At 59.5% G+C, this 25,203-nt stretch overlaps 10 protein-coding genes across 10 annotated transcripts; 5 read left to right on the top strand and 5 right to left on the bottom strand.

The window, feature by feature from the left end:
• The first annotated feature begins 119 nt into the window (after positions 1-119).
• Positions 120-1,492, top strand: THITE_2120241 (uncharacterized protein). The gene is made up of 3 exons (XM_003655886.1): positions 120-306; positions 383-1,059; positions 1,120-1,492. Exons 1-3 carry the CDS (start codon positions 290-292, stop codon positions 1,356-1,358), a joined length of 933 nt encoding a protein of 310 aa, XP_003655934.1. The 5' UTR covers positions 120-289; the 3' UTR covers positions 1,359-1,492.
• Positions 1,493-1,625: 133 nt separating this feature from the next.
• On the bottom strand, positions 1,626-3,140 carry THITE_2053546 (uncharacterized protein; the record flags this gene model as incomplete). Its single annotated transcript, XM_003655885.1, has 3 exons — positions 1,626-2,125; positions 2,264-2,973; positions 3,040-3,140. The coding sequence occupies 3 exons, from the start codon at positions 3,138-3,140 to the stop codon at positions 1,626-1,628; spliced, it is 1,311 nt and encodes a 436-aa protein (XP_003655933.1).
• Positions 3,141-3,598: 458 nt separating this feature from the next.
• Positions 3,599-4,630, bottom strand: THITE_2146562 (uncharacterized protein; the record flags this gene model as incomplete). The annotated part of the gene is made up of 4 exons (XM_003655884.1): positions 3,599-4,215; positions 4,283-4,408; positions 4,477-4,542; positions 4,606-4,630. The coding sequence occupies 4 exons, from the start codon at positions 4,628-4,630 to the stop codon at positions 3,599-3,601; spliced, it is 834 nt and encodes a 277-aa protein (XP_003655932.1).
• Positions 4,631-5,158: 528 nt separating this feature from the next.
• Positions 5,159-6,787, bottom strand: THITE_2120238 (uncharacterized protein). Its single transcript, XM_003655883.1, has 3 exons — positions 6,224-6,787; positions 5,674-6,158; positions 5,159-5,600 (listed from the first exon to the last, which is right to left on the bottom strand). The coding sequence occupies exons 1-3, from the start codon at positions 6,449-6,451 to the stop codon at positions 5,201-5,203; spliced, it is 1,113 nt and encodes a 370-aa protein (XP_003655931.1). The 5' UTR covers positions 6,452-6,787; the 3' UTR covers positions 5,159-5,200.
• Positions 6,788-8,157: 1,370 nt separating this feature from the next.
• Positions 8,158-9,695, top strand: THITE_2120237 (uncharacterized protein). Its single transcript, XM_003655882.1, has 2 exons — positions 8,158-8,533; positions 8,606-9,695. Exons 1-2 carry the CDS (start codon positions 8,306-8,308, stop codon positions 9,683-9,685), a joined length of 1,308 nt encoding a protein of 435 aa, XP_003655930.1. The 5' UTR covers positions 8,158-8,305; the 3' UTR covers positions 9,686-9,695.
• Positions 9,696-11,260: 1,565 nt separating this feature from the next.
• On the top strand, positions 11,261-13,053 carry THITE_2120233 (glycoside hydrolase family 5 protein). The gene has a single exon (XM_003655881.1). It carries the CDS (start codon positions 11,530-11,532, stop codon positions 12,790-12,792), a length of 1,263 nt encoding a protein of 420 aa, XP_003655929.1. The 5' UTR covers positions 11,261-11,529; the 3' UTR covers positions 12,793-13,053.
• A 98-nt stretch (positions 13,054-13,151) lies between these two features.
• On the bottom strand, positions 13,152-14,523 carry THITE_2091079 (uncharacterized protein; the record flags this gene model as incomplete). The annotated part of the gene is made up of 3 exons (XM_003655880.1): positions 13,152-14,192; positions 14,246-14,389; positions 14,467-14,523. 3 exons carry the CDS (start codon positions 14,521-14,523, stop codon positions 13,152-13,154), a joined length of 1,242 nt encoding a protein of 413 aa, XP_003655928.1.
• Positions 14,524-15,754: 1,231 nt separating this feature from the next.
• On the bottom strand, positions 15,755-16,392 carry THITE_2120231 (uncharacterized protein). The gene has a single exon (XM_003655879.1). It carries the CDS (start codon positions 16,064-16,066, stop codon positions 15,848-15,850), a length of 219 nt encoding a protein of 72 aa, XP_003655927.1. The 5' UTR covers positions 16,067-16,392; the 3' UTR covers positions 15,755-15,847.
• Positions 16,393-18,369, top strand: THITE_2120229 (uncharacterized protein). Its single transcript, XM_003655878.1, has 4 exons — positions 16,393-16,968; positions 17,064-17,159; positions 17,231-17,878; positions 17,938-18,369. Exons 1-4 carry the CDS (start codon positions 16,591-16,593, stop codon positions 18,316-18,318), a joined length of 1,503 nt encoding a protein of 500 aa, XP_003655926.1. The 5' UTR covers positions 16,393-16,590; the 3' UTR covers positions 18,319-18,369.
• A 2,192-nt stretch (positions 18,370-20,561) lies between these two features.
• Positions 20,562-23,619, top strand: THITE_2151577 (uncharacterized protein; the record flags this gene model as incomplete). The annotated part of the gene is made up of 5 exons (XM_003655877.1): positions 20,562-21,374; positions 21,450-21,649; positions 21,711-21,870; positions 21,931-22,669; positions 22,728-23,619. 5 exons carry the CDS (start codon positions 20,562-20,564, stop codon positions 23,528-23,530), a joined length of 2,715 nt encoding a protein of 904 aa, XP_003655925.1. The 3' UTR covers positions 23,531-23,619.
• Positions 23,620-25,203: the final 1,584 nt, after the last annotated feature.

Genomic DNA, 25,203 nt, shown 5'->3' with positions numbered 1-25,203 from the left:
GTCAGCACGCCAACGCTCCCGAGCGAGCCGAGTCAGGGCCTGATGGGGCGGATATAAGCGGCCTTGCCCCGTTCGCAGCCTCACCGACAGCGCCGGTCGGTGGATAATTCCCATTACTCTATTTGTTGTTGATGCCCTAATAGTTATTTCTGCTCTTGTTGCTTTTTGAGCGCGCATGTCTTCCGGGAGTTGACAACCGCGTCCCTCGTGTCCTTCTTCTTTTCGGCGAGCCCAATTCGGCGCTGCGCCGGTCCCGGCCAGTTCGCGAACGAATCCTGACGCTGGTGCGATGTCGACAACAGTTGGGTAGGTACCCTCGCCTTCGCGCGATCACGGCCAATTGCTCTCGAGATTCTAATCTGACATGGCTGCTGCCTGACAGCGCCTTCATAGCGGGCGGCATTGCCGCCTGCGGCGCCGTGACGGCGACGCACCCGTTTGAGACGGTCAAGATCCGCATGCAGCTCCAAGGCGAGCTCCAGGACAAAGGCCACCAGCCGCATCACTACCGCGGCCCCTTCCACGGCGTGTCCGTCATTGTCAGAAATGAGGGCCTGCGAGGCATCTACCGCGGCCTCGGGTGCGCCTACGTCTACCAGGTGCTGCTGAACGGCTGCCGCCTGGGCTTCTACGAGCCCATGCGCAACGCTCTGGCCACGCTCATATTCAAGGACGGCAAGACGCAGAGCTTAGGGATCAACATGTTCTGCGGCGCCGCGTCAGGCATCATGGGTGCGGCCGCGGGCAGCCCCTTCTTCCTGGTCAAGACCCGGCTGCAGAGCTTTTCGCCCTTCCTGCCCGTCGGCACACAACACCGGTACCGGAACGCGTGGGACGGCCTCAGGCAAATTTACGGTAGCGAGGGAGTCCGTGGCTTGTACCGCGGCGTGGGCGCCGCCATGATCCGGACCGGTTTTGGGAGCTCGGTGCAGCTGCCGACGTACTTCTTTGCGAAGCGTCGGTTAATGCGGCATCTCGGTATGGAGGAGGGCCCGGCTCTCCACCTTACCAGCAGCACGGTCAGCGGCTTCGCGGTTTGCGTGGTGATGCATCCTCCAGGTAAGCTTTGCCGGATTGTGACTTGAACTGGACATCTGGTGGTGCTAACCAGGTTTGAAGACACCATCATGTCCCGTCTGTATAACCAGAACGGCAATCTCTACGCCGGCGTCTTCGACTGTCTGGCCAAGACCGTGCGGACAGAGGGTTTCTTCGCCATTTACAAGGGCTTCCTGCCCCATCTCGCGAGGATCCTACCGCACACGATCCTGACGCTCACTCTGGCCGAGCAAACCAACAAGCTCGTCAAGAAGCTGGAGAATCGGCTCCTTCCCGGTGCAGCGCTGAAGACAGTATGAGGGGGTTTGCATTTTGATTGGGCGTTTGAAAACTTGGGTAGATCTGCATTTAGAGGCGCGTCCATTTTCTGCGTCCATTTACTGCGTGATATACCATGCGCGCGTGGGTTGGGGGGGAATAGAAGCGAGCGGGACGGCAACCACGAGTTGGCGCCGGCATGAAGCGGAGGCAAGCTGAGACTTCAGAGTTGCAACTAGACGCTGCGCAGGTCCATGGCAGACTAGATTTTTTGCTTCTACGTATTTATTTGACCATCTATGCAGCAATCACCCAGCCGTTGACCTCTCACACCCGTAACACAACCTGCTCTCCCTCTCCCCATTCCCTATCCTCGCGGGTGCCCCCAGGCCCAGCTCCCCCCTCCACCTCTCATCGCCCCCTTCATCCAGCGGCAGACCGCACAGCCCGCACCGGCCACCTCCGGCGTCCTCGAGCCTCACCAGCTTCCCCGTCGTCCGCGCGACGTTGGCCACAACCGAGGGGTAATTCTCCTCCACGTCGGCAAAATACCGCGCCATCACGTCCTCGATGCTCAGATCCCGATGCGACACCACGGCTGCCGGGCCGTTTGCGGTTCCGTTTGCGGTTCCGTTCCGGTTCCCGTTCCCTTGATGGCTAGGGTGGCGATCCGCCACGAGATCCGCAATCCCGACCAGATCCGCGTACGTCACCAGCTCCTTGCGCAGCGCGTCCCGCAGCGGGTGGTACACGAGCACGGGCACCTCGTTCGCTTCGTTGCCACTCTCCTCCGCGCGCCCGCTCTCCTCTTTTCCTTCCTCCCTCCCGCCACCCTCGCTCCCGTCCCCTTTCCCCTCCTCCTCCCTTTCCCCGTCTGCTCCCCCTCCACCATCATCCCCCGCACCATCCCCATCCGACGCACGACCAGTCTCACCACCACCACCACCGCTACCACCACCACTACCACCAACGGCAACACCAGCAGGCCCGTCCCGCACCAGCCACGGCAGCGCGAACCCGCGCCCCTTGGCCGCCTCGGCGAGCGTCAGCTCCGCCAGCGCCGTCGTGCTGTGGCCCAGCAGCAGCGCCTGGCAGCCGTGCGCGCGCGCGGCCGCCAGCAGCGCGCGCCGCGTCAGCAGCCGGCGGATATCCGTGCGGGAAGCTGCCGCGGACGCGGCGGCGCTGCTGCTGCTGCTGCTGCTGCTGCTGCTGCTGCTGCTGTTGAGGGAATCGAGATGGGGGGCGGCAGGGTGGTAGGGGTGGCTTGGCAGCGGGGGGATGCAGTGGAAGGTGAAGCGCGGGTAGCGGCGGCGGTAGGGGTCTAAGGCGCGGGAGGCAGGGGTTGTTGTTGTTGGGTTTGGCTGGTGCGGGCCGGTTGAAGGGGGGGTGGGGGTGGTGGTGGGTTGGGTGTGGTCGATGTGCACGACGACGAGGTCGAAGGGGGCGTTGCGGCCCCGGGCGAGCTGGAACTCGACGTTTTCGTTGAGCAGGTGCAGCAGCACGGTGGAGGAGACGCCCAGCGAGAGGCCAAGGAGGTAGCGGCGGGTGCCCTGGGCCGGTCCGCTGCCTGTCGCGGAAGGGGGCGGCCGGGTCTCCTTGCCGAGGATGCCGATCTGCTTGATGCACTTGGTGGCGATGAACTTTGTGAAGCAGTCTCTGTGAGGAGAGTTAGGATCTGATTTCAAGCGGAAATCCTGGTGGGGATGATTGATATTGGCCTACCTGCACACGGGCTGTGACCTGCTGTCAAGGGTCGCCTCCTGGGCATGACACTTCACGCAGGGCCGTGTGAGTGACCCTGCAACAACAGGCTCTGCCTCCATTATCAAGCTGGATGCGAAAACCAAACGCCTGGTGAGCTCGGCAAGTTGAATGAAGTCCAGGTAAATGAAGTTGATACTTTTCTTCCTGCGTAGCAGGAAAGCAGCCGGCTGGGATTCAGAAAGAAGGTTTTCCAAGTCCGACTCATCTGACGCATTTTTGAAGTTTGCGATTGATCGTTTCTCAATCACACAGTAGGGGCAGGCTGACCGCAGTGTTTTAGGGTTAGGGTCAACTGAGAGAAGGGATGAGTTCAAGGGGACCACAGCTTCCTTTTTGCTGGACGGAAACTATGTGTACTAATCATTATGAATAAGTAGCCTTGAGATATCCAATCCATGTGTATCTCATACGTGGCTTTGTTGGTCGCCGTTTGCGGACGACTCGGTCTTCAGCTTGAGCCCTCGAATACCCCTGAACCGCCCACCAGCCTCTTCCAACATCAGCAGTCTCACGGAACTCACGGAAACCGCTCATAGGCGGCCCTCGTCTGGTACACCGGCGTGATTGTCTCGGCCTTTCTCTCCTCCCACGCCGTCCCGGCTCCGTTCTTCGCGGCCAAGTACGCATCAAACCCGGCATCCATAGCTGTCAGCGCCGTGTTGATCACCGCTCCCGCGGTCGTCATGGCCACCACCGCTGCGAACAGGTTCGACGCCGTGGTGCCGACATCCACGGCCAGCGGCACGCCGGACAAGGTCCGGATCAGGCGCGACGCGGCCGCCACGATGGCCCGGTAGGCCGCGAAGCTGGTGACAGCACCGGCCGTGGCCGCCCAGTCGAGGCTGCGCGCCCACAGCGCCGCCTGCGCGTGCCGCTCGCGGGCGTTGTCGGCGGCCATCATGATGAAGTAGACCTGCACGACGTTGGCGACCACGTCGGCGGCCAGGATGATCAGCAGCGGGATGCCGCTGAGCACGGCGAAGCTCGACTGCAGGCCCAGCGCCAGCGCCGCGAGCGCGAAGTTGCCGCCGCCCTTGCTGGGGGGGATGTCGCCGGCGAGCGAGCTCTCGTCCCGGTTTTGCAGGGCCGCGGTGCTGCCGGTGCAGTTGAAGGGCGCGGGCCCGAAGCAGAGGCCTGGAGCGCGTGGGGTTAGCTGCTGTTGGTGTGTTGTTCAGGTGCCAATACGGCAGTGTGGATATACCAAAGAATCCAATGTGCAGGTCAAGTTGGATATCTTGGCCGCCGATATCGACTGGTCCGTCGGATCTGGCTACGACGGGGGATATATCGCTGAGCGAGTCGTTGATGCATCCTAGCGAGAGGACCACTGCTCGGGGCTGAGGTCAGTCGGAATCTTGGAGGGATGATGAAGCATGGGAAAGTGCGACGGTTTACAATATAGAATGAAGCTGATGACAGGGAAAAAGATAACAAGGACTATCCGCGGAGGCTTCAAAATCCCTGTACGATGTCAGTCCTTTCGCACGCAGACATGGTACAGGTGCATGGGTAAGCTCGACATACGTGCGGGCATAGGCCCAGTTGCCATCGTCCAGGCGACGACGGCGAAGATAAACCGAGCAATCAGAAAGGAGGCGTGGAAGGTCGAATCTACGGAGGCCAGCGACCGATCGTCCTCACTTTGAGCGGGCCAAGCTGAAGGCGGCCGACTGGCCCCCGCGTCGTGGAACTGGGCCTGGCATCACCACGACATGGACCAAGAGGCGGACACCTGACGACAGGTAGGCAGCCGGTTATAACAGCAGCCTAGGTGCTTTGCTACATCTCCTCCCGGCAGATGGCCGCAGGCACATCCGGTATCTCGGCTGGTGGACGGCCCGAGCACACACGGCTGAGGTGGTCTTTTTACTGTCTGAGATTTAGGGATTGGAGTACCACGTCCTGTCGATCTCTCGCACAACGTTCTCCAAAACCCGCATCTGTGTGTTTCAAAGATGCCCTTTTGGGCATCCGGCACACCCAACGGCGCAGTGCGCCGGTGTTTCAGCCCAGCTGGGAGTCAACGTCGCATTGACCCTCAGGTGCTACTCAAACAGGCGAACCGTGTCCCGCACCCGCGTCACGGATACTGCCTGTCGCACACAGCAGTCTAGTCGGCTCACTGGCCGCCAAACAGGCAGGCCAGATCGCCCGCCTCAAACCACGCGCGATCTTTATGCCAGGCGCGCAGAACCAACTCCTTCCCCACGCCCACGACCTGCTGCACCTGCTCGGGCGAGCCCCAGCCCGGCACCCGACTGCCAAACGCGATGAGGTGGGTGCCCGCATGCAGCGCGGTACGGAAGGCAAACTCGTCGTCGACGTAGCCGTAGCCCGCCGCGAACCCCTCGATCAGCCACTTGCCCTCGTCGATGTCTTTGAACAGGGACAATTCGTAGAGTTCGGCGACCATCTGGCCCAGGTCCAGCGGGCGCACGCCGAGCTGGCACATCTCCCAATCCACGATGAAGACGGGCGTCGTCTCCCCTTCTGTCAGCGGCCGATCCGGCAGGAGGGCGCTGTGGTGGCAAACATATCAGTTCTATACACCAAACGAATCCGATGGGCGGGGGGTGGACCGGCGGCACTCACTTGCCCGTCCAGAAATCCCCATGGATGAGCTGGAGATCCGGGCGCTGCAGCTCGTCCGCGGTGGCCTTGCTGATCTCGTCGAACGTCTCCTTCGCGTCCCCGAGAACGGAAGGGAAGTTCGCGACCGTCTCGCCCAGCGCCGGGTAGTTCACCAGGTGCTTCAGCCGAGCCATCCCCTCGTTCGCGCGCGCCGCCGCGCGCAGCCCGGACTGCGCCGGCAGCGCCGCCCACTCGTGAAAACTGCGCAGCCAGGCGCCCAGGCTGCGCCCGAGCTCGGCGCAGACCGGCTTCCGGGACGGGTCGCGGGATGACGCGGAGAAGTGCTTGAGTGCGTAGTCCTTCAGGCTCAGCGCGTGGGGGAGGTACTCCTGCACCTGTGTGTTTGTGGCCGCGTTGAAGTAGTACAGCTTGGGAGCCCGGACAGCGTATGTCCCCGGGATGGGTGGCAGCCCGCTGAGGGCCTTCAGGCTCTCTTCTTCGGCTTGCTATATTCGAGGGTCAGAGAGCTGATGTATGGTTTGACAGGGCTATAGCCGACGACGAAACCTACGCAGCGAGAGGGGGGTAGCTGGAAGTCGGGCATCGAGGCAATGAAACTCTCTCCATGCTTCACGGCAACCACACTGGTTCCGTCTGGGAGAGGACTGGTGAGTGTGCCTTTGAAGATGAAGTTGGCCGTGCCTCCCGAGAGCGGCTCAAGAGAGGAGCAGGCATACTGGGTGCTGCTGAGTTCCTGCAGTATGCCTTCGGAGAGCTTGCTGCTTTGCGGATGCGCCATGGTCGCCGCGGTTTCGTAGTAAGGACCAGAAACGAGGAATGAGATCGAGTTGACGGGTGGCTTTGATGAGCAAGTCGTGAAGGCCGCTTTCACCGAGTCGTTCTCGGCGACAATGTGAGAGCAGGTGAAAGAAAGCACCGTTGCTTCTTGCTCGGCTGCTCCCAGGCATCAAGATCTCAGTGGAAGTGCAGGCTACACTTAAACAACCGGGAATTTTCTTGTCCTCTCTGGCGGGCCGTGGCCGCCGTGCTTACCTGCTGGGTTCAGAGCCCTCACTTACACGGGAGACACTCCAGTTCACGGGTCAAGATGCCATCGGCGGGTGGGCCTAGGAGACTGTGATGCAGGAACCGAGCCAATCAGCAATCAAGCGGCGCGACTTCCCCTCTTCTTGAGCACTACTGCGGTAAACTCTGACTCTACGCCGAGTCAGGTTGTCTCCGCTTGAGATGTCGAAGGGCGAAGTTGCAAACCCCGAAATGAAACTATCAGACGAGTGGAGTAAGTGAAAAATAAATTGGTGAACCGAGCCTTGGATTGAGCCGAGTTTGCAAATGCTCTAGTTTCCAGGTTCCGATCTTCAAAGACATATCATGGACATTTGGGTACCTTAACCTGCGTCAACACAAGACTTGCCAGAGCATTCTGTCGTCGATTGGACAAAACAAAGTGAAAGTTCGATGCGTTGCGTCACACAAAAGGAAACGGATTCTCACTTTACCATGGTGTCAGACCTAAGCGGCAAAAAAAGGCACTTCGCAACGGCCTGTTCCCCACACGGGCGGCTTGGTTACCAGCCTACCTTAGGTATTCCGTACACTAACTGATCTTGGTATGCCAAGCCCTCAGGGACTCAAAAAGCCCAGCTTGGCCCCCAGTTGAGAGCAGCCCATTCAGGCAGCTCTGGATTTCGACTTTCGCATCTGAAACAGGGCCAGCTCTCTGCCGCCCATCCGCGCCCGCAGCGCTCGACCGCACAGCAGCGCAACGCTGCCAACGCATGAACGGCCGTCCATCTCAAGTTCGGTGTGGCCGACTCAGCCAACAAATGGCCGCTCTAGGCGCCCTCTCGAAACATCCCGGTTGTGTCCCGGCGAAGCGATTGAAATCCAGCGTCCCCAAACCCCACAGTCCGAAGCTCTGACTTCCAGGTTTGTCTTGCAGCTTCTCGGGCAGCAGCTACCTACATCGGTAGCTGGCAGCTTGCAGCACAGTCCTACCACCCTCACACACCTTCCATGCTTGTCGCTGCCACCGCCGTGATCTACCGGGCGACAGGCAAGCTGAACGCGTTGTTGTTGCTGGTCGTTGGGTGGGTTGGGTTTCACCAACGTGAGGCAGCGGCACAGACTTACACAGGAACTGCCTCCATCCATTTAGGGGTGCAGCGCCTGCACAGTACGAATTAGGCCAACGAAGGTGGCCTGCAAGGGGCGTCCTCAAACACACCCGACAACAACACGCTGGTTCCAAAGCTTCCCCTTCACACCTAGCCAGGCGCTCCTGTTGGACTTCGTCCTCCCGGGGGACGTCGACAGCTGGCTCCCAACATTTTGACTTCAACAACCGCAGTCGCGTCTCCTCTCCTGCCGCCTCCTTCGCCACAGCTGCGCCATTCTTGAAGCCTACCTGAGTGATCACCTGCAGTGTCATCTCGACTGCCTGCCTGGACCGGGTCACGCGAGCGGCCTCGCGCCGCCTTTTAACCATTAACCCGAAGGTGTCCCTCGTTTGAATCGCTCTCCCTTCGACCTCCGTACCCGACCTAATATCACGCCTCTCCCCTTCGCCGCCGTGCAGTTAGCCGTCGCTTCATTTCCTTGTTTTGTTTACTGTGTACATGGGTGCGCCGCCATGGAACAAGCGCAAACGCAACCAGCGGCTTCGTCGGTAGCCGCCAGTCTACCAGCCGACCAGTCGACACCTCAACCAATTGCTGTCCCCGCGAAACGAGCAGCTTCCGGACGGCTAATCAGTCGTCTGGCCGTGGATACGTATTCGCCGGTAAACCAGAACGGCAGTTTCGAGTTCGATCGCGTCATCAAGAGCGGCTACGTGCAGAAGCGCTCTCAGAAGACAAAGGTAGAGAGAGGCCCGCATCTGGTTCGTGAATGCGCGATGAGCGACACGCAGTTCTGATGCCGAAATATACAGACCTGGAGAACTATCTACCTCGTGCTGCGACCGAACACCCTGTCCATCTACAAATCGGACAAGGAGGAGAAGCTTCGCCACAAGATCTACCTCTCGGACTTGACCGCCGTGACGCTGCTGAAGGACCCGAAGAACAAACGACAAAACGTGTTCGGCCTGTTTTCGCCCTCGAAAAACTACCACTTCCAGGCCCCGACGTTGAAGGATGCCCAGGAATGGGTTGATCTGGTGCGCCAGGATGCTAGGATAGACGAGGAGGAGGATGAGATGTTTCTGGCGAGCCCAGTGGTTCATCGGCCTTCCTTCTTCCAGGGCGCCCGGTCCAGCGAGGCCGAGCCGACCCGCATCCTAGCGTCGCCCGACCGTTTCCCATCGAGCTCACCCGAACCCCCCGACCCTCCAATACGCGGCCTCGGGAAGTCGTATGCGCGGCGGCCGTCGCAAATGGAGTCATCGGGTCTTTCGGGCGCCGACCTGGCGAGCCCCTCGGATTTCTCCGACTCGGACGTGCACCGAATTCCAGGCGCATCGTTTGAGAGCCTGGCGGTGCAGCATCCATCGACGTCTCCCGGGCCATCCAAACCCGCCTTAGCAGCTGTCGGCGCTCACCGCATCAGCGTCAGTCACCACGAGGCCGACCCGGACCGCGTCATCTGGCAGGGCTGGATGTGGTTTCACAGGAGCAAGGGCGGTGTGCGGCAGTGGAAGAAGTCGTGGGGCGTGCTGCGGCCCAGGAATCTCATCCTCTACAAGGACGAAGCCGAGTCGTCGGTGGTGTTCGTCCTCTACATATCGTCCATCGTCAACGTGGTCGATACGGACCCCTTGAGCCGGACTAAAAGGCACTGCCTGCAGATCATCACGGACGAGAAGAGCTACCGGTTCTGCACGCACGACGAGGAAGATTTGGTGCAATGTCTGGGCGCCTTCAAGAGTCTGCTGGCGAAACGGCGGGAACTGGAGGCCAAGGCCGGGACTGCGAGCGCGACTGCGAGCGCTGCGCTGGCGGCCACGACCGCCACGACCGCTGCCACCACGGTGACCGCGACCGTGGCCGAGGCTCGCTTGCCACCGGCCTAACCATGGCTTTGGTCCTGTTGCTATCCGATGTATCCACGCCGACTGGTTGGTAAACGACGGGCAGGCCCCTTCCCTCCGGCCAAAATTGCGCGAAGGGACGATTTACACCACACTCTCACTCCTGAAGTCCTCGACCAAAGAGCTAGTTCGCGAGCTACCGGCGCTTTCTTCGCGCCGCATTTCATATTCATTTCTGACGACTGACGATGAGCATATGATGAATAAGCCTGTAATTCGAACCTGAAAGCCCCCGGCTGGGAGCTACTGCCCAGCTGGACGGGGATAGTTGCATATAATTGACGTGGTTGTCTTGAAATGCCGGATTCGCAGGCTCCCGGGCAGGCGATCACTGGTGAGGTGTCACCAAGGACTGCTGAGGAAGTGAAATGCGATCCAAGACACTGAAATCAACTGAAATCACTTCGCATGGACGAGTGGTGGCGGTTCCGGCTGTGGCCCAACCGTGACCAGAGGGCCGCAAGACCATGGGACCGCAGCTTGAGGCCTCCTCGACTCACGGTGTTCGCCGCTCTGAGGGGGCCAACTAGCGTCATGCAGCTAACCTATACTACACAGGAGTTAAAGTAACATCAAGTGCAGGTAGACTGCCCTGGTTCGTTCCTTCGAGACAATACCACGCTGCAAAAAATGACCCCTCCCTCGGTGGTATTTCCACTCATTGTGCTCCCTGGCCAATCTCGATGCGGTGCCTGGCATCGTCTGATCTAGTTCGTCGGACATGGTGGATGGACAAGGAAGGTCATCAGGGCGTGCGACAGGGGTCGTCAGCTGCGGTTTGCTTTCCACGAGCTGATGAGCAGGCTCGCGGAAGGAGTTTGATCACAAGGAGAGGCGACGGGATCCCGCCGTCTTGGGTCCTACCTGAGTTATCATTTGTTATAGTAATCCGTACCTTCCCATTCAGCTCAGGGTCCCCAGCATCGGGCATCGGGTTCTGAATGGTCACCACCCCTCGGGCTGAAGACGAATCGGGCAGCCGCCATGAGTGGGCCGGGATTTCTTCCCCAGACCATCTTCAATGCCGACCCGTGCTGCCATTCGCTCAACCCCTTCGGCAACCCCAATTCACGCCGCTTCCAATCACAGGACGCAAGTAACCACATGCTCCAGCTGCGCTGCTCCGCGTCTGTTCTCAGCGCCGAAAGAAGGGGTCTAGACTTAGACCACGTCGAGCGCCGTCTGCAAGGGCTCGACCCCGGCGAGAAATGCGCAGGACAATACGCAGCCATTGGAAGAGGATCAAAGCCGAGGGGCTAGTGTGTTCGTCTGCTTGATTTGCGAGGCAATCAAGCCTGGAAGCTAAGTGGCCTGGCCGGCATCGCGGCCGCAAATCCTGTTTGGCTCCGGGCTGGAAGACAGGAAAACGCCACTGCAACCCCCGGTTGAAGTTTATCCAACGCGAACGAACCCCCCTCACCCGGGAGGATCAGCCGTCTCCTGGCACCTGCACAATGCAACTACTACCGTGTCCTGCATTTCTTGGTATTTTCTTGGTATATATGTCACGTCGTCGGCTCCTCCCGCACCTGACCTCCGGCCCAGCGACGATGTGACGTTCGTCGGCCGTCGGTCGGTAAGGGGGGCAAGCTGTCCTGCGCTTTCATGCCCTTCTTTATTTTTATCCTCCGCTGGTTGGGCTTGCTTGGACGCTCCTTTCGCTTGGTCGGTGAAGCTCTCGTGTACAGAATATATCAGGGGCAGAGACTCAGTGTCTACATCTCCTGTGTACGTGGGAATCGGGCTTGAGCTCATATATATCCCTCTACCTCACGACCACCACCAACACCAGCAGCAGCTTCTTTGCGGAGGAAGCGCTGGCCACAATGACCCGCTTCTACCGCCTGTTCGCCATCCTCGGCCTGCTGGCGCCGCTCGCACAAGCCGCCGGCGTGGCCCTTCCGCTGCACTCGTCCAGCCGCTGGATCCTCGACGCCAACAGCCAGCGCGTTAAGTTCCGCTGCGTGAACTGGGCCGGCCACATGGAGGCCAACATCCCCGAGGGGCTGCAGCACCAGTCGGTCGACTACATCGCCGACTGGATCGCCAAGCAGGGCTTCAACTGCGTGCGTCTGACCTACAGTATCGACCACGCGCTGAACCCCTCGCTCACCGTCTCGGCCTCCTTCGCCGCGGCCGCCGCAGCCGCCGGCGTCTCCTCCAGCGATATGGCCGGCCTCTACACGCAAATCGTGGCCCACAACCCCTGGATAACCAACACGACGACCACGCGCGACGTCTTCGGCGCCGTCATCGACGCGCTGTTCGCGCGCGGCGTCATGACCATCCTCGACAACCACGTGTCCAAGGCGTCGTGGTGCTGCAACCTGACCGACGGCAACGGCTGGTGGGACACAGCCTTCGGCTATAACTCTTTCAACAGCCGCTACTTCCACACGGCCGACTGGCTCGCGGGCTTGCAGGCCATGGCTTCCTGGGCGGCGAGCTCCCACCCGGGCGTCGTGGCCATGTCGCTGCGCAACGAGCTGCGCGCGTTCCTCCTGCAGGGCCTCAACGGCCGCGCCGACTGGTACAAGTACGTGCAGCAGGCGGGCGACCTCGTGCACGCGACCCACCCGGACGTGCTCGTCATCGTCGGCGGCGTGCAGAGCGCGACCGACCTGACGCACCTGCGCGACGGCGTCGGCATGCTCGACACGTCCGGCTGGGCCGGCAAGCACGTATGGGAGATGCACGCGTACAGCTTCACCGTCACGTTCCCGGACCCGTTCCAGAGCTGCGATCTCGTGCAGGCCGAGTACGGCGCCTTCGTCGGCTTCGTGCTCGAGCAGGGCAAGCCCTACACCGGCCCGCTCATCCTCAGCGAGTTCGGCGTCGGCATGCAGGGCGGGCCCAACGACGGCCTGAGCGACCAGGACAGCCGCTACCTCAGCTGCCTCGTCTCGTACATGCAGAACAACGACGCCGACTGGGCCGTCTGGGCCGTCCAGGGCAGCTACTACGTGCGCGACAGGACGGTCGACGCCGACGAGTCGTGGGGCCTGCTGACCCACGACTGGTCCGACTGGAGGAATCCCGCCTTTCCCGGGATGCTGGGCGACATGTGGAAGATGACGCAGCAGCCGTAGGAGGGCGAGCGTCTCTCGGGAACCACCACATTGACACATGGTGGTTTGATGTCTGCTCTCTCTAATCTTACTTATTATTATTCATGGTCGGTTTGGATACCCTGGCGGGTGGGATGGGTGACCGTAGGAATATATGCCATCTCCTTCTTCCAGTCACGCCGGATAACATTTCGACAACATAATATCATGTCTCTGATATTCTTCTAGGACACCGTGAAGCCACTCTTAAGTCGCCTGGAACCCCCCAATCAAGGCCAGCTATTGGTATCTGAGTAGTGTCTTCCCCACCGTGTATGCGAAACTCCAAACGCCCAAGCCACTGACGAACGCCACCTTGGGGTAGGTAGTCAAACTCCATCTCACCCGTTGAGATTGAAGAACGCATCGTCCAGGTCCTCCGCCCCGCCGCCGCTGTCGCCAGTGGCGAAGTACATGTCGTTGAAGTTGCTGTTGTCCCCGTTCCCAAAGTCGTAGTCGTGATTGATGTCCTCCATGTCGGTGGGTCCCAGATCAAAGAGCCCGTCGATCTTGGCGTCGGCGTCCGCCATGCTGGTGTCCTCGCCGCCCGGCTGTTCCGTCCGGACGCCGAGATCCGTGCTGGCCGCGCCACCCGCCGGAGCTCCCCCCGTGGTTTGCTCCGTGCTGGTGGCGGTGGCCCCCGGCAGCTGGACAGCGGCGCCGACACTCGTTGGAGCATCAGCCGCCGCCGCCGGCGGTTGGGCTTGCGGCTGTGAGGGCATCCTCGGCGCTTGCGCTGCTTGCTTTGGCCCTTGTGCGTCGCCGGGCGGAGGCGCCAGCGAGAAGGTCATGTCGGTGAACAAGCTTCCGTTTCCGGCCGGCGGTGGAGCCGAAGGCACGGCAGCAGCCGGCCCGGCGGGGTTGTTTGCTGCCGCCGTCGCGGCTGCTGGTCTATTCTGCGCCGGAACAGAGGAGGGTGCTCTAGTTTGTGCTGCAGGGTTCTGCGGGGTTTGCGGAGCTGTAGCCACGCTGCTCGGTCTCGCTACTTGAGGGGCCGGAACCTTAACGTCCTTCTTGGGCGGGGCGCTGGTCGGTCTGGTGGCGGCGGCGGCGGCGGCGGCGGCGGCGGGCGCAGCCGGGTTGTTGAGGTTTTTGGTCTCCTTCGGCTTGGGGGCCGTCTTGGGGGACGGGGCTGGCGCGATCTCGGGCGATGTGCTCTCGAAGCCCATGTTAGGGAACGGCGCAACCGGCTTGTTGACTTGCGGCCCTGTTGAAGAAGGCCCCGGCGGGCCAGCGGGTGGCTCCTTCGTAGACAACTCTGGGGATTCCAAGTCGATTACCATGGGTGCCGGTGGAGCAACCGGCTTCTGTTCGGCTGGAGGCGGATTGTGTTTGGCTCTGAGTTGGTTGAGATCCCGGAGGAGCACGGCCTTGGCCCGGAGCTTTGGGGAAGTTAGCCCCCATTCGCCACTTCACTCGGTCTAGGAATGCTTACAATGTCGCATTCTAGGTCATCTAAGACGGAATTGAACTTCTCGACGGCCGCGGGAATCCGCGTTTCCAATGACGCAGATGCCTCGGCGGAACTCCCCTTGCCGTCGCGTCTCGCAGCCTTGAACGCCTTGCCCGTGGTGACAATCTTGGGGACAGCTGGTCAGGCCACGAATCACGAGGACGAGTCCGCATCCGTAGGCGGTAGTGAGGTGTTTCACTTACCACATCGTTGAGGATGTGTGGCAGCGTGTCGAGGGGCGTGGCTGGTCGTCGAGCCATCATCTTCAGGTGTCGAGGACGGCGGATAGCGAAACGACGAGGGAGGAATGAGGCCTTCGGAAGGGATTGGGGCCGGATCGACTAGGCCGTCCCAATGCAGTTTGAAATTGGCACTGGCACTGGCTTGAGAGAACCCGTCGGAACGAACAATGGATATTGAAAGGGAGGGAAGTGTCTTTCCGTTAAGCGCGGAGTTAGGCCGCGCTGACTTCAAATACTGCGTGCAACAAACTGATTGATAGAGCCGGGAATGCGAGTCAAGTCTGTAGATTGGTATCACAACCTACTCCTATAGTGCTTGGAAACGACTTGTAAATGGTGAGTTCGGTGTTAAACTCGTGGAATAGCCAGCCCACAAACAAAGGTGGATGGATGTATGTAAGGTACCTGAGGTTGATGTCAGTGCGATGAGCGATGCGACTTGCGGCTTGTTAGGTGGCCAAAGGCCCAGCATCTGCCAGCTAACTCGACCAATGAGCGTGCAGTAAGGAGCACCAGCTGGAGGAGCGACTCCAGGCCGCGGCAAGGTCCACAGATCAACCCCGCCACTGCAGGGGATGAAAGAACCTGGAAGCCATTGTCAGAGGTACCTGCGTCGCTCACACAACAAAGGGTTTCTGCATCTCTTTGGCTAGGTACCAGGTACCTGTCCGTTAAGGTATCGCGGAACGTTATCAGGCTTCCTGGGCTACCCTTGTCGACCCCATGTCTTGACAAACGGATCCCGTGAGCTGCCCCACCTTGAGGCTTTCCAGGGCACGACAAGACAGGTGCCGGTCGTGGTTATAGAGGTCCCGCCAAGACTAATTTCGGAGGTTGCCGCTTACAAGTATTTACAATCGCCACGGGGTAAGCGGGGCCGCGACGACTTAGAGCAACATCGACAATGTACAATCGCGAATACTCGTAGCAACAACTTCACCAAACCTCAACCAAATCGAAAAAAAAAAGAAAAAGAGGATAACCCGTACCCTAACCTTAACCCGAATCCTAACCATTAACCCGAACCCTAACCAGCGGGGGGCTGGCGCCGCCCCCCGTACCCCCGGCGAACTAACCCTTGGCGATAGAGCAAACGCCTTGGCGATCGGGGTTGCGTAAAAACGTTGTAAAAACATTGCCGACAATTGGCCGAAATTAGTCTTGGCGGGACCTCTATAACCTCCAGCCAGGTGCCCCAGTGTTGAGCGACTGCAGGACCGCTGCGATTGCACGGCATGGCTGAGGAGGGGCTGCCGCTAGGGCCACCATGGGGACCGTTCCCTCTTCGCAGTGCAGCAACGCGGGCCCAGCAATGCTCGCCAATCCCAGAACAATGGCACGATCAAAAAATCCTCCCCCTCTTCATCGCGCCTGCAGCTCTCTTCCTCTTGCGTCTTTTCCCTTTCTTACCTCTATCCACCAGGGAGTTTCGTCTAGCACCTTTCTGGATCGGCCGGCGCTGTTGTGATTTTCGGGGGCTCTCCTCCTCTAACGGCCGGGTCTTTTCACTCTTCTTTCGTCGTTTTTCCTCCTCCTGCAGACTGCTCTTTATCGTCGTCATTGTTGCCGTCGTCATTCTGGTCTGCCTCGCTACGCCGTCGCCGCCGCCGTCTCAGTTCCAAGCAGTTTCAAGCCGGGGCGCTCATCGTCTTGTGCCTTTCCTATTGCACGACCCCGCTCTCGTCTGAGCTCGCTGTCCTTCCTCTATCCGTCGATCCCAGCGACAGCTTTCCTTCCCCAAGGTACTCGGTGCGATTCCCAGCGCCCGGCCTGCCCGTCGCGCAGTTGAGCAGCTCTCTCTCGACTGCCCGTCCGTTCCAATAGCTGCCGAATCAAAAGAGCGAAATTCCCCAGCTCGAAGCTGTTCTTTTGCTTCAGATCCCCTGTTCGAAGCGACGCATGCAACGCTGATCGTGGGGCTTCTTCTCGGAGGATACCGCCTGGTTTTGCTGCCGGGGCTTTCCTGCGTTCTGTCTTGCTTCCTGGGGTTCCGCTGCCAAGGAAGCTGCTGCCGGAAATCTTGCTCATTTCGCGATCTTCTGCTCTCAATCACACGGGCCATCCTTGCCACACGTCTCTAGGAAGATGGCTGACAACGGTCCTCCCGCGGCCCCGGGTCAATTGCCCCCGCCCCCTCAGCCCAACGCGGGCGCCCCCGGCTACGAGAACGGCCAGAACACCGGCTCGAATCCCGCTCATATGCCGCCCCCTCCTCTTCACATCCCCCAGAACACGAATCCGATCCCGACCGCGATCACTTCCCCGATGGGAGCGGGCGGCGACAAGAGTGGCATCATGTCTCCCAGCAGCGGCGGCCCTTTTGGTCGCCGCGCCGCACCGGAGCCGAACAAGCGTGCACTCTATGTTGGAGGCTTGGATCCCCGCGTCACGGAAGACGTCTTGCGTCAGATCTTTGAGACGACTGGCCACGTCCAGAGTGTCAAGATCATTCCGGACAAGAATGTGAGCAGTGCTTTGTCCTGCCGACCCCTCAGTCTGTGTTGGGGGGTCTTCCTCCGTTTTATTCTATACGCCGCTAATCGGTTTGAACGGTGTAGGCTAGGGGGTACAACTATGGCTTCGTCGAGTACGACGACCCGGGCGCCGCTGAACGCGCCATGCAGACGCTGAACGGCCGCCGCGTCCATCAGTCGGTATGTCTGGGTTGCCACGCATCAGGTGCCTACTATAGTGTCATGCTTGTACTAACCGGGCGTTTCCTTAGGAAATTCGCGTTAACTGGGCCTATCAGTCCAACAACGCCAACAAGGAGGACACTTCGAACCACTTCCACATCTTCGTCGGTGATCTCTCCAACGAGGTGAACGATGAGGTCCTCCTCCAGGCCTTCTCCGCCTTTGGTTCGGTTTCCGAGGCGCGTGTCATGTGGGATATGAAGACTGGTCGATCCCGCGGCTATGGCTTCGTCGCCTTCCGTGAGCGCGCGGATGCCGAGAAGGCCCTGAGCTCCATGGATGGCGAGTGGCTTGGGTCCCGCGCCATCCGCTGCAACTGGGCCAACCAAAAGGGCCAGCCGTCCATCGCCCAGCAGCAGGCCATGCAGCAAATGGGCTTGACGCCGACCACGCCTTACGGCCACCACCACTTCCCCACCCACGGCATACACAGCTACGACATGATTGTCAACCAGACGCCGGCTTGGCAAACCACATGCTACGTTGGTAACCTGACCCCATACACGACCCAGAACGACATCGTTCCGCTTTTCCAGAACTTTGGGTTCGTCGTCGAGTCCCGTTTCCAAGCCGACCGCGGATTTGCTTTCGTCAAGATGGACACGCACGAGAATGCCGCTATGGCGATTTGCCAGCTCAATGGCTACAACGTCAATGGCCGCCCGTTGAAGTGCAGCGTGCGTGATCCCGTTCTAATCGTTTCCCCGCGTTGCCAGAGAGCTAACAGTCAGGGCAGTGGGGCAAGGACAAGACGCCCGCCCATCATCAGCCGTTTGACCCCAACCAGCCGTACAGCCCTCAAAGTGCGCAGACCCCTGGCTACCCCGGCACGCCGTCCGCTTATTTCAACCAGTATGGTGGTAGGTGTTCTCGCACGGCTGCTGCTCCGAACTCGGTCGTTAATGTTCCCATAGGTTCTTACGGCCCGGGCCAGCAGCCGGGTTACGGCGGTGGCCCCCAGGCTCAGTCACCAGCCGGCTACGCTGCGCAGCCGATGGGCTACAGCGGTCCGCCGAGTGCTGGCGGCTATGGCCGTGGTCAGCAGTCCAATGCGCATTGGAACCAGCCGCCGCCGGGTCAGAGCTTCAATAACGGCTTCTCCGGTTACCAGGGCTAGGAGCCCCGGCGCCGTCACCGTCATTGAATGACGATAGTGCTGCACTGGGCCCTTGGTATGCGGGTCTCCCGTCCCGTTGCTGACGGAAAGAAGATTTCAAATCAAGGCTCGTCTTTTGCTTTCTTGCAAGATTGCCAGAGAATTTCGATTTTCGTCCATACGTGGGAGCGTCCCTTTTTTGCTGATTTGAGGAATGTTTTCAGGCGGTCGTCTTTAGTTGATTTTTCCGTGGAAATTTGGTCGGGGAATTTGGAGCCTTTGCTTCTTCCATTCCGGTGTATTACGTCTCCTCCCATACTCCTCCCATATTTCGAATTGCGTTTCTCCTCGTCGTGATGCTCTTCTTCCTCTCCCAGTGATTCCCCTAATGGGCATGATCTGCTTCGGTTGTGATGTCCCTTTCTTGTGGCTTTCTAGCCCGCTTGAAAAATTCTTGGTGATTTATCTCTGGTTTGCTAGCCTGCTGTTCTCACTTTGTCTTTCGCCTCGCTGGATACCTGTTGGTTTGTGTCATGGCACACTCTTCGGTCAGCCGGCGCATTTCCCCTAGACTCAACGTGAGCGCACGATTTCTGATGTCGCATCCCTGGCCAGGTTTCTTCTCTTTACGCTGGAGTAAGAGGGTCTGAGGGTTCAACTTTTGCCGATAGCGACGAGATGCTGAGATGCTGAGACGAAGTCAGGGGTCTTTTTTCTACCCGCGTCAGCCAACCGCCGACAAATCCAACTTTGTTCAGGGACAGAGAGCAAGCTGAGCAGATTTTTTTTCCGCAAAAGGGCGTCCATCTTTTTGGTCAGGCGGTCTACCAGTCTATAACTGTACTGGGGTATTCAGGGCTGGCAATGGTTTGGGACCGGGAGCGGTTAAGGCAGAGTAAAAACTGGTGTTCTGGACAAAGGGAAATTGGAAAAATCTTAGTTTCTTGCGCGCGGAGCGCGGACATGCTTGGTCCTTCGTTGCCCCTCTGAGTGGCCTTGAACAGATCACAGCTTTGGTCGTGGTGGGCTGCGCAGTATCAATACAGCGTCCAAACCGGCCTACACGGGTAACACGCTATTGGCGATATTTACGCACATGGGCTGTACTGCCTCATGCCACTGGCTGTTGTAGCGAACGGTTCCAGGTTGTGATGCGGCTGGCCGCCAACACCAGCTCACAGGACTGGTTGATGCCCAACCGTTGGACGCCAACCTTTGGACCCGTGGACGCCTACCCCTGCGCGCTACGCGCCTTCAAGTTCAACCTACATCAAAACAGCGACAACGCGTTTGTAAGGCAAATAGTTACGCCGCAGCCCTGTGTAGCAGCGTCACCTAATGAGGTGTGCACTCCACTTCTGGTGGGTCTGCAAAATGGAAGCTGTCTTGCCCATCGCGAGATCGTACTGCGTATGTCGAGTTGGCGGCTGTGGCGATGGGTCAGTTGCAGTGGTGTGCATCGGGATCGTTAATTGCCGCGTAAACAATGGATGGGTCAACGCAGCTCTGTCCACCAAGCGTCTAGCAAACATGAAACCTGTACAGTTCACAAGCGGAAAAGACAATCCACATCTCTTAGCCGTTTCATCGCTCCTTCATCTTGATGGAGCCGGCCGGGCTGATGACGACGGTTGTATTTCGTAACCAAACCTGAAGATATGGAGGTGCTTCCTAATAAACTCGGTGCTGGCTGGCCTCTGTTTGCCGGGGCGCTGTTAGCTAACACAGCAGCTCGCCCGTAACTATAGGTATACTCTACTGTTCGATTTCTGCGCCTTGTTCATGGAACTTCCTGTATGTAATGTACGGATACTCCCCTTGTCCTACCTCGCCAGTGAGGGTAGCATACCTACCTTACCTTCCGCTCCGCTTCCAAGTTTCTGTCCGTTTTGATCCACACTTCCATGATCGCATTCTTTCAGCTAGCCCTCCGCACTTTTGCACTCGGGCGACACTGGGGGCTTGACGCTGTGCAGCATAACCTTGGAAACTTGTCGAGGCAACGACGGAGGAAGGAATAACGTAGAGTTCTTCCATCCCAGATTCAGGGAGTGACCTAACTAACTGTTAGTGGGCCCGCTTTTCTGCTTGCTTGGCTCGGCGGGTCCCCTCCCCCTCCCGCACCCACGCCAGCTGCCCAAGCGGCCAAGCACGACTTCACAAGCTCGGTTATCTCGTTTGTCTGGCACAGACATCCACGCAACAGACAACAACGCCACAGCACCGCACACAGCACGCCGACGGTTCCTCTTGTTCCAGAAGCCATGGAGCAATGGCAGGCGTACGGCGACCCTGCCAGTGCTGGCGGCCAGCGACGGTACAATGGAAATAACGTGAGCGTCGGCGTCAGCCAGATGGCCCCGCGAGACTATGGCACCAGCACCAGCAGCCAGCCCCCCGCGCAGCAGCCCCCGGCTGGCTTCAAGTACGACAACTACCAGGGCGGCCTCAACCCGCACCACACCGCAGCGTCGACGTCGTCGCCCATGGGGAGCCCACTGATGCGCGACGGAAGCGGCGACATCCCGATGCAGGACTCGCACGATTCGTACGCCGGCCTCAATCCCACCACCGGCACCTACCCGCTGCGGCCCCATCATCAACATCATCTCTCGGGCAGCCGAACCGCCAACCTCCAGCAGGAGCCCTCTGCCGCCGCCCAGCGATACTCACCCATGGAGGCCCTATCGCCCACCTCGCCCTACAGCTCCAAGACGGCCGGCCACTTCTCGCAGCAGCCGCCCGCGCAACGGCAGTCGCCGACGCGGTCGTCGGACTACGCCACGCAGCAGAACTCATACTACAGCAGCCGACAGACGGCCCCACAGCTGCCGCCCATCAACCCTTACAGCTCCGGACAGGACACGTACTCGCCGTCGTCCGTGAGCGCCGTGGACGGCGCCTACATGGACCCGAAGTCGCCCAAACGTGTCCCGCCCCAACCAACCGTGCAACCGACACACGACAAGGGGCCCGTGCCCGAGTTCAGGAGAATCCGGGCGCCGACGGACTTGAAACCGAAGGTCAACGACCAGCCGCCCTTTCGGCGAGCCAATCCTGAAGGTGGCTTCATCAGCGTGAGTAGACGCCCCATGCTCCCGGGGGCGTCGCCTCGCCCCTCGCCGGGCAAGCCGCTAACCTCACCGCAACAGCCCCTCCAAGCGCTCACGGTGCATCTCCCGGCGACTTACCGCATTTGCAATCCGAATTTCAAATACGAGTCGTCGCGTAACCCCCGCCGCGTCTTGACTAAACCCAGCAAGGGCGTGAAGAACGACGGGTATGACAACGAGGATAGCGATTACATTCTCTACGTCAACGACATTCTGGGCTCCGAGGAGGCCGGGCACAAGTACGGGGATTGCTCTCTTTGTTCTAGGCTGGCCGGTACCCGTGGCTAACCGATTGCTCAGGAACCGGTATCTAATCCTCGACGTCCTCGGTCAAGGTACCTTCGGCCAAGTGGTGAAGTGCCAGAATCTGAAAACGCAGGAGGTGGTAGCGGTCAAGGTGATCAAGAACCGCACCGCATATTTCAACCAGAGTATGATGGAGGTGTCTGTTTTGGACTTGGTAAGTTTTCCGGTTGCGCCGGCTTTTGTGCCAACCCGCAGGTGCTGACGCAGCCCGCAGCTCAACACCAAGCTGGACAAGAATGACGACCACCATCTCCTACGGCTCAAGGACACCTTCATCCACAGGCAACATCTGTGCTTGGTTTTCGAGCTGCTCAGTGTGAACCTGTACGAGCTCATCAAACAGAACCAGTTCCGCGGCCTCAGCACCACGCTTGTTCGCGTTTTTGCTCAACAGCTCCTCAATGGTCTGGCGCTGCTGAACAAGGCGAGGCTGATCCACTGCGATCTGAAACCCGAGAACATCCTGCTCAAGAACCTCGAGAGCCCCATCATCAAGATCATCGATTTCGGGTCTGCGTGCGACGAACGGCAGACCGTCTACACGTACATCCAGTCGAGGTTCTACCGGTCGCCCGAAGTATTGCTCGGCCTGCCCTACTCCTCAGCCATCGATATGTGGTCGCTGGGCTGCATCGTGGTCGAGTTGTTTCTCGGTCTCCCCCTGTTTCCGGGATCTTCCGAGTACAACCAGGTCTCGAGGATCGTCGAGATGCTCGGCAATCCGCCAAATTGGATGATTGAGATGGGCAAGCAAGCTGGCGAGTTTTTCGAGAAGAGGCAGGATGAGTACGGGAGGCGGACGTACCATCTGAAGAGTATCGAGCAGTACTCGCGAGAGCGCGGCGTGAAGGAACAGCCGAGCAAGAAGTACTTCCAGGCCAACACGTTACCGGAGATCATCAAGTCATACCCCATGCCCCGCAAGAACATGAAGCAGGCCGAGATTGATAGAGGTACGTGGTAACTGACGTCTCTGGAATGGCAGCGAAGAGCTAACACGGCCTGGCACAGAGATGAACAATCGCATCGCGTTTATCGACTTCGTCAGAGGTCTGCTGACTATCAACCCTCTCGAGAGATGGTCGCCGCAGCAGGCTAAGCTGCATCCCTTCATCACGCAGCAGAAGTACACGGGCCAGTTCGTGCCGCCGATGAACCTCAGGTCGAGCGCGCTGAACCGGTCGCCGGCCCCGGGCACGCAACAGCAATTACAGGCCGAAGCCATGAGCAAGCAGAGGGCGCAAGCCGCACAGGCCCAGGCCCAGGCTAGCACAGCGGCCCAAGGGGCTTATGGCCCCATGGTCAGCGGACAATATGCGCAGCAGGGTCACCCGCAACAACCGCCGCTTTACGGGAACAACAACATGTACTCGCCCGGTGGGGCGCATACAGGACCGCCGCCTCCGTATGGTGGCCAGCAGGGCGGATACAGCCACAGCCAGATGGGCATGTCGCAGGGGCCCGTGCAGATGCCGCCTGCCAACTACTCCCAGTCCGGCATGTACGGGCAGCCAAACCGGTCCAGGCAGCGCGCCTCGACAATGGAACAGCAGCAGAGCGGGATCCCGGCATCGATCCAGAGGGTAGCCAGCCATCTCGACCCGACCCAGCCTATCCGGCTTCAGCCCAGCCCCGCCTACTTCCCGCCTCCCGCTGAGGCTTTTACGGGCATGGACCACCAGACGCCAGGGAGAGCCGTGAGGAGAGGAAGCCGCGCGCAGCAGCCTGGCCGCAGCCGCGACTTTATCCGCAACCTGGAGGAGCGGACACTAGAGGAAGGGTTCATGGGCAGCGGCCAAAGCCCGTGGCAGTGAAACGTGGGAGTGGGCCCTTGCGAGCACCGCTAGTTGGATATAACTTTCACAACGCAGAGGGACCGAACATGCCGGTCTCATTGTTTGCGAGGGGCCGCCATTTGCAATTTTCGGGCGTTTCGAGACTTGCTTGCTAGTTCTTAGACCCGCATCTGCATCGCCATCGTCAGAGCCGTCATCGTCATTCTCGTTCTCGCCTAGCTCTGCTCTCTGAGGTCGCGAGGCTGAGGATGGCAGACACGGGGGACCGAGTGCTCTATCGAGCCGAACGGACCAGCGGGCCGTGTCCAGCGTGCATTCTTCTTCCTTCTTCGAAGATGGTTGGCAAGTTCCCGGATTCACGGGTCGCGATGTTGAGGCAGTAGCCGTACGGCAAGCAAGGTATATAGACGAGCGATCGAACAGCCGAGCGAGTGGCCAAGCCAACTGAAGCCACCATGGAGATCACGCCTCCCCTTCCTCAGGGTCTCTGTCGCCTGGCGCTGGCTGCCTGCCCTGGTCACCCGCACGGGAATTCGGCTCCCCGACACACGACGCAACTTCTCTCAGCACTGCCGCCAAAAGCCTGGATGTGGGCAAGATGTGGGGGGACGATGAAGCTTAAGGGCCGGTCGGTGCGACCACCGGCCGGCCGATATGAAGGTCGCTGGAACGATCAATTATCTCTCTTCAGCGCAAGGAGGGCCAAACTGGCGGATGCCAAAATGACAGACGGGCAGACCGGGGGCAGATTGGCAAACTGACCGAGTGGAATACGCACACGCGGACGCAAGCACAACATGAAGCAAGCGTACAAACCCACGCGCACCCCACAGAGAGGCACACCGATTGCCCGGGCTCGTTTTCTCGTCGGCAGGGCACGCTCATACGCTGCTGGTGCTTGTGCTAGTGCTGGTGCTGCTAGCTGGGGGAGGCACAGACACATGGACCCAGAAGCGTACGCTCATGTAAGGATTGCGAGGGCAGAGAGATTCGAAGTGGCGGGTTATACTGCCAGACTGAGAGATGGCAGGGGACCTGGCCAGAAGGTAAGGCAGGTGAGGGTAGGGCGGTATACGCATGGTATTTTTGTGCTTGTTTGACGTGGTGTTAACGAACAGTATATCTTTCCATTCATCATTGCTTTGAGTCCTCTTCTTTTTTTCCATTTCTTCTTTCCTTTCTCTTCCCCCCCCTATGCGATCCTGGCAGGGGGGGGGGGGGTTGACACGAAGTTGGTGTGGCAAATTGTCTGTCGGACTGCCGAGCATTTGTCTCTCTACTTTTTTTTCCTTCTTTTCTCATAGTTATTTACTCTTCTCTTGATGGATGACCAGGCAAGGGTGACCGGGCAGGCAGGCAGGCGGGCGGCTTCACCTACTGGAGGATGCTCAGTCTATCTAGATGACTTCCAGGGAAGAAAAGAACGAAGATGACGGTTGGGTCCGCCTGGTTCTGTGTATGTATGTACGTCCGGAATGAACCCGTGAGCCTGGGACTGTTGATCTATGGTATTGATTTCACGACAGGAGGTTGGCCGTTGCTTGACGAAGAGTAGAGAGGCATGAGAAGCTCGCTTCCGCTCGCATTGACCAAGTCGGCTCATTCATGAGGGTACAGAACCCCAGTGATGTGTCTCATTCAGGGGCAATGCTGATGGCCCCGTCCCGCGAAACTGCTTCCATTGATGGCCA

This window comes from Thermothielavioides terrestris, chromosome 4 (genome assembly GCF_000226115.1).
Source record: "Thermothielavioides terrestris NRRL 8126 chromosome 4, complete sequence".
In the NCBI taxonomy this organism is placed as follows: Eukaryota; Fungi; Ascomycota; class Sordariomycetes; order Sordariales; family Chaetomiaceae; genus Thermothielavioides; species Thermothielavioides terrestris.
This window is presented reverse-complemented; position numbering and strand designations above follow the sequence as displayed.